The 12034-nt window shown below is 34.5% G+C and overlaps 1 protein-coding gene across 8 annotated transcripts in view; it reads left to right on the top strand.

Annotated features, from left to right (window-relative positions):
• The window catches only part of LOC105202341 (glutamate receptor ionotropic, kainate 2), a 158729-nt gene extending 151397 nt beyond the window's left edge, over nt 1-7332 (top strand). For 3 of the 8 annotated variants that reach the window (XM_039449012.1, XM_026132609.2, XM_039449013.1), the window contains 3 exons: nt 563-770; nt 3537-3831; nt 4392-7332. In XM_039449012.1, coding sequence (XP_039304946.1) covers nt 563-770; nt 3537-3831; nt 4392-4398 — 510 coding nt within the window. In that variant the 3' untranslated portion in view covers nt 4399-7332. Of the gene's footprint in view, nt 1-562; nt 771-3536; nt 3832-4391 lie in introns of those variants that run through there. The other 5 variants (XR_005574740.1, XM_039449016.1, XM_039449019.1 and 2 more) reach the window with 5 other exon arrangements.
• The last annotated feature ends 4702 nt before the right edge of the window (nt 7333-12034 follow it).

Raw genomic sequence — 12034 nt, 5'->3', positions numbered from 1 at the left:
TTCTGTTATTCCTCTGGATGACCATTCGCGAGTTATTATTTTTTAGATTCTCACGTATGATTGTGATTACGGGCAAAATGAGTATAAAATATAGTGAACAAAATTGAATTCTATTTCACGAAGCAAAAAAGAAAAATAGAATATTATGCAATAAAGTACAGAGTATAATCACGCGAGAAATCTAATTCATGGTTGCAAAATTAATTTTTCTATTCCACTCGCTGATTTAAATCAAACATCTGCCTTTTCATTTTCGGCAATCTTTGATCTCGACGTGTATTTCATTTATGCAAGTTCAATGCATATAGACTGGATGTTAATGAGATCATAAGCTACATTCTCAGCAAGTCGTTTGTTCGAAAGAAACGACGTCTCGATGAACAAATGGCCTCACGCGACGGAGAAATCGGCCTTGCATGCGTTCGGATCTCGTATGATTGTTTTGTGTATTATCTCTTGGTGTATGTTGTCGTACCTGCCGTCTGCATCGTCGACGATTACTTCTTGGACGGTAAACACGCACATGCACCTCCTGCGCATCGACCATCATTTAACTCGACAGTCTCTCTGCGCCGAGATGGCCTCGGAATTGCGATTCGCCGTCCGTTGCGGCTCCCGGCAGAGGCCAGCTGCGAAATCACGCAATTCCGCGGCCGCCGGGCTGTACGGCCGTTGCAGCCCGCGCTCCTCCAGGAGAAGAACGCGCCTCTGCTCCTCCGAACACGAGGAGATGACATACATACCGAGCATCGAGATCCCGCGATTAAATGGTGTAAGTCTTGTCCCACACGACGGGCATGCGATCAAGTTTTGCAATCGGCATCTTCGAGGATATTACTCTTATTGTAAACTTGCGTATTCAGTACTTTCTCTTTTTTTTTTTATTTATTTCAATTTCTCAAGACAGTCACGGCGACTTAAACAACTCTTATTGTGCGCGACGTAATTACGAATTCTGTTCAGACATTTGCAACGGACTTGAACGAATTGTCATCGGCGTATATATTCGTGGAAAAAAAGTGGCAAGACAATCAGAAGCGACGGGAACGCGGCAACAGATTACAGGAGTTTTCCGAGGAGAGCCGATTGTTGGTCGCACGTACGGAGCGGTACTCATTCCACGGTAATTCAATTTCGCCGAACACAGTCAATTACGCGGACTTTGGATTTTTCTCGTTTTTGTACTAGCGAGAAAAAGTATTCCTAAAAGGCCACGTGCGTGTGCTGTCAGTCGAAAATTCATCGCGTTCGTATTACCATGCTGAGAGTACAGCTCCCACGAAGCCCCCCCTAAATATTTCGCATTTTTATATTGTAGAAACTCCAAATCAGGGAAATATTCGAGAAAGATTTCGCACATCATTCGACAAGGTATTATAAATGTCAGTTGTACTTTCCACGCGAGTCTCGCACGGATTTAATGTATACCCACGTCTATCTGTAAAGTGTTGTGACGATGTGTACGTTTTTGAATAGCCATTTTATTAACTTTAGATTGCGAGGTACCTTTACGACGCGAGTGCACATTGTAAAACGTTATATTCTATTACAAGATATTTTTCGTTTTAGCACGTTTTGTGTTTCGCAGTTAATGAACTGCCTGCAGTGCAGGATTATGTCATACACGCTTACAATTGCAGTACGTTAGACGTAATTGCATGCATAAATTTATAATAACAGCACACTATACCTGTGAGTGCAATTTAGTTTCATGGTTTAGTTTTATGATACAAATATTACGTGATCAATATATAATATAATAGAAATTCATCTTTTCGTTGAGCGATGTAAGCTGATCGTGTTCTTGAAAACTTGACAGAAACGTATGTACGTTACATTTTTATAGAAAGTCATCTTATGTAAACCTAGAAATATTTTATATAAAAACATACAAAAGTAGATTTTACAAATGTTAGATTTAAAAAGGAAATAATTAAGTGAAAATATGAAATATTTTATCAAATAAAAAAACTTTGAATTTTCATGATATTTTGTATTATAGTGAATTACTTGTAATATGTATAATTAACCAATCAACATCAAGCAAGATAAAATAAAATTCATAATTTATCAGTTTAAAAATTAATATTAATGTTGAATTTTTTGGATAAATAAAAATTATTATTTTATACCAAAAATTTCATCATTTGAAAAATACGTTTTTAAATGGGCAAAGATATAATAACAATCAGCTGAAAAGCTCTAAAAAATCTCATATACATTCCAAAAATCGAGTGCTTAAATGTATTGTTTTTTCGCGTATTTTACTTTTAAAGACTCGTGCAAATTTGAACAACTGATCCGCTCAAAGGTGAACACTATTACTTTTTATTCTAGAGATACAACTATAACTTTTTATTCTAGTGATGCTCTCTTGAAAATACGTGATATTTCTTTTAAAGTATCATCTGCCAAATACTACGATAATGTAAGGTGATAGACTGCGGAATCGACCCCATAACCATTCAAACTCTTCAATCATTGTCAGCGCGCGTTCTTTTCAAAGATAAAAGGAATGATTGCTTTAAAATAAAAAAAGTTATTCCAACGCGGTGTATTCAATTTCACATACACAAACGGGAATCTGTAAAATTCGCGCGATTGAAATACGACACGTACTGTGTCGTAACATGATTCGACTATCATGCAATTAGAAAGCAATTAACTCGATGTTAATGTATCATTTATTGATGATACAAGTAGCGACATCCGCATTGTTGAGAACATTCAATTTGTATTCCAGCGAATATGGCGCATTCTAAATTCCAATAAACCACATTGACCGCATTATTCCATCTACATCAAATTCAAGTATACTCTGCTCATTATCTGTCACATTATCACTTTTCAAACCATTTTTGCGTTGATTTATAAGTACCTACATATATACCCATTCGGATAAAATTTATAACATATCTGAGAGACATCCAATTTTGCATAAATACGAGAAAAAAATAACAAATTGATATCAAATAAAGTAAAATATTAAATAAAAATAAAAAATACATATATATATATATTGAATATATTAATTATTTTGTTCATATTGTTATTAAAATTATTCAGTGTTGAATTTTCTTTATGCACATTAGTAATTGTTTTTTATATCTTTCTTTTATATGTTTCATAATTATTTATAAAAGGGCGATCTGTCATTCGCAGAAAAAATTCGTTTTATTAACCGCAAACGTTCAATGGTCTTTTAACCAGTGACATGTCTACGTGTACCACTCACGCCTCGTTCCATTTTAAAAACGCGATTCGAGAGCCATATCGATACTACTATCCCGGAATTCTTGTAAAAAAAGATTATTTCGCGGAGCACGTGCCGGTCGTTTCAAGCAGACAACTCTAAAGACATAGTTATCAACGCTGGCGCGTGGAGGATCAATGATATCCCTCCAGCCTATCTTCAAAAACTTTTAACAACTTTGCGCAACTTTTAATAACTCGCCTGTCCACTAGTGTCATCGCAGAACTCAGCTTTCCGCTAGTCTACCCGATATAGCTAACACTTGCACTTACTTATCTCTCAGCAGGAGGGTGGTGCGTTGTCGATGACGGAGATGAAGAAATCATTGAGCTTCGATCAAATGTCCCATGGCGGGAACACCTAGCACAGGCCTCGTCCTCATCTTCGTCCTCAACAGCAACCGCAACAACAGCAGCAATCACAACAACAACAACCGCCACCGTGCAAAGCCACCCCCATGCACACGCGTCACACGCACTGCCACTCACATTCACATCATCACAGCCACCACTCGCACAAACATCAAGCACCTCCTCCCAGACAGAGACGGGGTTCTTCGGGCATCATCTTGGGTCAAGGTACGATCATCAACGTCACAAATATTGATTGTCTTGTCCTAATACGTTTGTTAGATTGAGTGACACGTTGATCTTATAATTAAGTTCGCATAGATAAATTTGCAACATCCTTACAGGCACAATACAATGAAATCGAAAAAATGTAAACGAATTTGATTTGTCCAAAAACATAAAATATGAAAAAAAATTTTACTTTGCTTTAAAATATTAAAGTTATTGTTAAAACTTCCGCATTTTTTTACGTTATATTTTAAATTTCTTTTCTCATTTCAGCTACTCTTATATTATTCCATCAATAATATAAATTTATTCAGATATTAGCCACGACTTATGACTAATTTTCAGTCATAAAGGACCGACTAGAGAGAGAGAGAGAGAGAGAGAGAGAGAGAGAGAGAGAGAGAGAGAGATTAATTATAAATACACTAAAATATATATAATATTTATCCATGTATGTACATATAAAGTCTAGAAAAAAAATCTTTTACTCATGAATTAATGAGACATAACGTAAAAGCATTTCATTGATCCAAAGTGAATAATTAATTGTATTGCACTAGGAGGTGACCACCCTGAAAATATTCTCTGGAGATTCGACTGCGACCTAGCGGGTGAACCGGACGTAGTAATTTCCCCACCGCCCCCGCCGCCACCACCACCTTCGGCAACGGTCTCGAGAACCACGACCCTTTGACCAATACTTGAAGAGGTGCCGACAGGTGTACCTGCCCAAAAGGAACTGCCCACGCAGGCCTCGGTGGTCGTCAACGTGATAGACCAAAAAGAGACGTGCTTATAGCATATGTAGTCGCCGGAGCGGGTTGGTAAACCGCAGCGAGGGCCATCCCGCGCCGACGACGATGTCAAATCATCGATCGAAAGCGTGCAAACGAGAATCTGAGACTGAGATCAACCAAAGGAGAATTCCAGCCGTAACTGGAATTAGTGTTTTTGCGAGATATGTTCTCTAAGGTGCTCCGATAAAGCATTTTCGTACTGTTTCAATGAGATTATGGTAAATAGGCATGTGATATAACTAGCTCGATACTAGGAGATTAAGCAAAGTCGAGATTACACGCTGACACGTATGATCCCGTGTGTCTCTCCACGAAGGTATCGGGGGAACCAACATTGATGTAAGGATGTGTATCCTAATCTGGATAATGGATGGAAACTATGTAGATGCTTACGTGCAATTGTTTGTAGAGGCAGCATCAACGAACAAGTGGATCACGGGAACTATCAGGTTGCCGGTCTATGAAGACAACGGAATGCAAACAACGCGTGTTTCTCCGTAGCATATGCCTAGCAAACGAATTGAGATTGATATCAAACGGAAAAATGTTCGTGCATGAACGACATGCGTCAATCGGAATAATAGGAACTGCATGGAAAATGAAATACCACGCGCAATACCAATTGACCAGGAATTGCCGGTGTTTTGAAATTCCCTGAGGCGACGGTAGAATGGAAAGCCGCCGGACGTTTGTTCGAAGTATCCAATCGGACAGAGCAGAAACCGTCTGCGACAACACGACGGAACGCGAGCCGATATTATATAGCCGAATTTCAAGTTGAACATATCGAAGCGGATTTAGAAAATCGATGAACTTATTGACTCGACTGGTTTTCACATATAGAATTGTATCACACGTATGCCGCGATTGACAGGTTGAAAACTATTCGCGGGACCCAATCATGAAACATCAGATTACTCACAATATCGAAATAAATATTCATTATTATCTCTTAACTTATTTGCAGTAACATGTAATTAATTTACGGAAATTTACGATCAAGATACACTTGTATTGCTGTTTTACGCAATTCTATGTGTGAATGCGAGCGCAATCGCAAAGTCGCTGATGAAATGTGTCCATTTTCTATTAGTACAGATTAACTTTGATTTAATTTACGCTTTATCTTTTTATTAGAGCTAGAAATGGACGATAGTCTCACGTTAACGCGATGCCAACGTCTATTGGAATGCAGTTTCCAGTGACAATAATTCCGGACCGCATTTTATCGCCGTTATAATATTCACAAGAGAAATATTTTACCTTTCGTAATTTCGATCAAAGATACAAGACAAACGGAACCAATAGACAGGTAAATGATCGTGGGTTACAAACGGCTGAATGAAATTTGCATTTGATTCGCAACAGCGCAGAATAATGAACGACTGTATCGTATGACTCGGACCAAATTTCAATTAGTAACCACTGCCAGATTTAGCCTAAACTAGAGACTCTCTAATAAAAGGGTCTTTAGCCTAAACAAATGTCATGCGTCCAATAATTTTCAGCAGAAACATATAGGTACAAAAATCGAATTACAGAAAGTAAATGCGAGTATTGCTTATTATTACAAAAAATTTACAGCATTAATAATTTTAATATTATATAAATTTTTAAACTCTTATCATAAAATACATATAATTAATGAGAAAACACGAGATTTAAAATTATTCAAAAATCTATTACGTACTGTTACTTCTCAGAGAAATTTCTTTCAGTCTTTTAATTAAAAGAATATTAAAACTTAAAGTTCGAATAATAAAGTCACATTAAATATAATATACAATAAATCTTTAATATTAAATAACAATATATGTATTGTAATATGTAAAATAATTATATATATTATACATACGTTTGGTATACATACGTTATAAGAAATTTCTTTCGATACATTGAAAGTAATAAATAAATAAGTTAGTGTATTTTAGAGTTTAAAATTATTCATTTCTAAAAAAAAAAAATATTGGCAGTTCTATAAAATTTGCATTTGAAAGATCAGTCAGAAATTGAGTCGTAAGATACTTCGAAGATAAATAAAGGAATACGATCACTGGCATCTAAACCATCTCCCATTGTATTATAAATAAAATCATATGCTACTTGTTGAGAAGTGATTTATAAATTTTTTGTATAAATATATATATGTGTAATTTATATAAATACACTTAATGTATATGTATAAATAAATCTGTATATGTATGCGTTGACGTGTGTACATATATACGTACATATTACGTGCGATAGGTGAGAAAATCCCTGAAGTGTGTGCAAATGCGCCAAAAGTCCTATGCTGCGGTTTCTTGATGCTATAAATGTTTCGAAGCGTTTGATTGACCAATCAAAACAAAGAATTTTATGAATTAGCTAATCAAAGAATGCTTCGAAGCGTTTGTAGCGTCAAAACTGTAGCCCTAGTCATATTTTGACACAATCGAATAGTTTATTATCATACTAACGTGTGTACAGCGAATGTTTTTCACAAGAAAGAAGTAAAATAGGTAACTCGATTAACTGTTCGACAGTTTTAGCTATACATTGCGATATTCTGTATTGTGAACATATTATTATGTACGTGTATCGCTGTTTGTTGAAGAGATTACATTGTTCTACGAATTTATTGATATGTTATTAGCGTTGAAAGAAAAAAACTTAAAACGATTTTAGTGTGTGAATATATTTAACGGTAAACATTGCGTTATGAGAAAAATAAAAAAAGAGATGTAAGAAGCGCAAAAATGAACAATCTATACTGCCATGACAAACAATTTGCAATACACATTTTTAATTCAATTTGTTTATACGTATCCGCACGTAATATATAGTTAAAAAGAGGAAGTTAAATAATTCAAACACAGTAAAGCATGTTCCAAATCGTGACGTCAAATCATTGAGATTGCTAATAACATTGTCATGAAATTTATTAGCAAATGCGACAACTATATATGTATGTTTGTGCGAATAATGTATAAATTTTCAGTGGAGCAAATCTATGTCATAATTGCGTGTATCAAAGATCGCGCGACACACTATTTCCATTCTTGCATAAGAAATATTTCTATATTCTCACTTTCCTGAGAATTTTCTGTAACTTGTGAAAACAATTGAATGTTATTATATGCTATATTTACTACTTTTTTCGACAAAACTAAACTTAATTTTTTGGTTGCACAAAGACAAAAGAAAATGAATGATCTGAGATAACAGCTAGAAGCTGACAATGATTTATCGACCCATTAAAAACTGAAATCTAGTTATAAAAGAGATGTTTGTGAATATCTATCAACAGTGAGAACAACTTTCTCAACACATCGAAATAAACGATTCAAACACCGATTGTACAGTTTTTAATAATACAGGAAATAAACTTTCTCGACGATCGTAAAAATTTCGATCTGTATATAAAATTATGGATATAAAACATATTTCTATTGCCTCAAAATTTCCACGGTCAATGCTGAAAATAAATCTCTTTTTTTATAAAAGTTTATTATTGAAAAATTAATTGTAAAGAACACGTAAAATTTAACAGCGTCATTAATGAAAAAAATAAATTTGATCATTTAAAAGCCTGCAGTTTTATACGTTATTTTATAATGTACCCTCTGAAAAAGAAATTGTTTTATTATAAAGTTAGAAGACTAAAAATTGAAAAGTTACGAAATTAATACTCGTATGTTCTATACTTTTATTTCGCTTGTTTTATGTATTTCCTAATTGTTCATATTTTCTTTTTATCTCTTGTCTCAAACTCAATTATTTATGAAATCCAATTTATTTCGCACAGTTTTTATCTATTCGCTTTAGGTAAAACTGTCACTCTTTTAAAAACATTCGCCAAATGTTTATGTCAAGTGCATGGATAATTGTACAATTGCATCCTTTGCAATTAATTCGGTCAGCACAGCATTTCATGGATGATAAGTTAATATAATGTTTTGTTAAACGATAATTACTAAAATATGTTTCAGAGTATCCACAACTACCGCTACAATATTTATTTATTTAACTGTTTGCATTTATAGTCACAATTCTCAATAAATTGTGATCAAGATACCGCAATGATATTCAATGGCTCTCAATGATTCACGAGACAGAAAGCGACTACATTCAATGAATTTCGTGGATAAGCTGAGGAAATTGTTACATCGCAAATCCATAATCGTAAATAATCCGATAGCTGTAGAACAAAGCAGACAAAGCAGACAAAGCAATCGGTAGAATATGCACTACTACGCAATTTTTAGATTCTCTAATCGAATCAATTTCGATTCTTTAATTGAAAAGATTCAATCTATTCCACAGAAAAATACAACTTAACAATAAAAGGAACAAGTTCTAGTATTTAAAGCCCATTTTACACGATCTATAATTTGAGATAGAATTCAAAACAAAATTTTATTTACAATCTTATATATTTAATTACGAATATAGTTATAGATAAGAAAAAAATTGTTGTATTATGTGAATCATAATTTGATTTAAAATTGTATATAGAACATTAATTTTTTTACCGCTATTTTTTTTTAATTTTGCAATTATAGATTGTGTAAAACGAGTTTAACTCAAAAAAAGTTTACATGTTAATAGTTGTACGTTTCAAAAATTTTTTAACCCAATCAAAGAAGAACGCCATTTTTGGTTTTAATTTCAATTTTCTGAGTTTCACAAAATACATATTAAATATATTCTTAGCAAGAAACTATTATCGAATCTGTTGAATAAAAAAATATCTGTTATCAATTTTTATCATTTATGATTATTAGCGTTAGTGAATACAATGGATATTTTAATTATTTATATAAACGTTATTTATAATTATAATTAATTGGTTCTACGTATCTCCAATTAATCAAAATTTATGAATTCATTTATCAGTGTGTGTGAAGCTGGCACATCATTTGGTGGAAAATCACTAAACATTGACAGTTCTGAGTTTATTTTCAATAGTTCTACAGTTCCTGATAGATAAAACAAATAGTTCTGGCCTTTAAAGCGAAAAAAACGCATAGGACAAAGTGAGGTGCCAGGTTCACGCAGCACCTCACTTTGTCCTACGACATTTTCCAGACCGAATTCTTGTAGGATTTTAAAAGATCTATAGTTCTACATGAGTTCTAGAAAGAGTTCCAGCGTTTAACATAGTTTTTTTATTTTTTTTTTATAAAACATTAATGTTATAATATTATAAAATAGAGTTCCGTGTACAAAAAAATATTTTTCCTACAGTTCTAAAGATATTGAAGCGCGTTCCGAAGAGTTCCGGACGATTCCGATATTAGTTCATTAACAAAAAATTAATAACTCCCGAAAAAGCCGATTTTCCGCACATATAGGTGAGGTGCTGGACTTTTTCGAAGAGTTCTGTGTACGAAAAAATATTTTTCCTACAGTTCTCAACATATTGAAGCGCGTGCCGAAGAGTTCCGGACGATTCCGATATTAGTTCATTAACAAAAAATTAATAACTCCCGAAAAAGCCGATTTTCCGCACATATAGGTGAGGTGCTGGACTTTTTCGAAGAGTTCTGTGTACGAAAAAATATTTTTCCTACAGTTCTAAACATATTGAAGCGCGTGCCGAAGAGTTCCGGGCGATTCCGATATTAGTTAATTAACAAAAAATTAATAACTCCCGAAAAAGTCGATTTTCCGCACATATAGGTGAGGTGCTGGACTTTTTCGAAGAGTTCTGTGTACGAAAAAATATTTTTCCAACAGTTCTCAACATATTGAAGCGCGTTCCGAAGAGTTCCGGGCGATTCCGATATTAGTTAATTAACAAAAAATTAATAACTCCCGAAAAAGTCGATTTTCCGCACATATAGGTGAGGTGCTGGACTTTTTCGAAGAGTTCTGTGTACGAAAAAATATTTTTCCTACAGTTCTCAACATATTGAAGCGCGTGCCGAAGAGTTCCGGGCGATTCCGATATTAGTTAATTAACAAAAAATTAATAACTCCCGAAAAAGTCGATTTTCCGCACATATAGGTGAGGTGCTGGACTTTTTCGAAGAGTTCTGTGTACGAAAAAATATTTTTCCTACAGTTCTCAACATATTGAAGCGCGTTCCGAAGAGTTCCGGGCGATTCCGATATTAGTTAATTAACAAAAAATTAATAACACCCGAAAAAGCCGATTTTCCGCACATATAGGTGAGGTGCTGGACTTTTTCGAAGAGTTCTGTGTACGAAAAAATATTTTTCCTACAGTTCTCAACATATTGAAGCGCGTTCCGAAGAGTTCCGGTCGATTGCATAATTTATTAGTTAATAATAAATTGTTAACTCCCGCCAAACACGTATTTTGTCATATATGGGTGAGACGCTAGTCTTTATTCGAGAGTTCCGTGTACAAAAAAATATTTTTCCAATCGTTCTTAACGTAACAAAGCGCCTTCCGAAGAGTTCCGGTCGATTGCATAATTTATTATTAACTAATAAATATTATTAACTAATAAATTATGCAATCGACCGGAACTCTTCGGAAGGCGCTTTGTTACGTTAAGAACGATTGGAAAAATATTTTTTTGTACACGGAACTCTCGAATAAAGACTAGCGTCTCACCCATATATGACAAAATACGTGTTTAGCGAGAGTTAACAATTTATTATTAACTAATAAATTATGCAATCGACCGGAACTCTTCGGAACGCGCTTCAATATGTTGAGAACTGTAGGAAAAATATTTTTTCGTACACAGAACTCTTCGAAAAAGTCCAGCACCTCACCTATATGTGCGGAAAATCGACTTTTTCGGGAGTTATTAATTTTTTGTTAATTAACTAATATCGGAATCGCCCGGAACTCTTCGGAACGCGCTTCAATATGTTTAGAACTGTAGGAAAAATATTTTTTCGTACACAGAACTCTTCGAAAAAGTCCAGCACCTCACCTATATGTGCGGAAAATCGACTTTTTCGGGAGTTATTAATTTTTTGTTAATTAACTAATATCGGAATCGCCCGGAACTCTTCGGAACGCGCTTCAATATGTTTAGAACTGTAGGAAAAATATTTTTTCGTACACAGAACTCTTCGAAAAAGTCCAGCACCTCACCTATATGTGCGGAAAATCGACTTTTTCGGGGGTTATTAATTTTTTGTTAATTAACTAATATCGGAATCGCCCGGAACTCTTCGGAACGCGCTTCAATATGTTGAGAACTGTAGGAAAAATATTTTTTCGTACACAGAACTCTTCGAAAAAGTCCAGCACCTCACCTATATGTGCGGAAAATCGGCTTTTTCGGGTGTTATTAATTTTTTGTTAATTAACTAATATCGGAATCGCCCGGAACTCTTCGGAACGCGCTTCAATATGTTGAGAACTGTTGGAAAAATATTTTTTCGTACACAGAACTCTTCGAAAAAGTCCAGCACCTCACCTATATGTGCGGAAAATC

This window comes from Solenopsis invicta, chromosome 5, assembly GCF_016802725.1.
Source record: "Solenopsis invicta isolate M01_SB chromosome 5, UNIL_Sinv_3.0, whole genome shotgun sequence".
Lineage (NCBI taxonomy): Eukaryota > Metazoa > Arthropoda > Insecta > Hymenoptera > Formicidae > Solenopsis > Solenopsis invicta.
The sequence above is the reverse complement of the archived record's forward strand: the minus strand, read 5'-3'. Positions and strand labels throughout refer to the sequence as shown.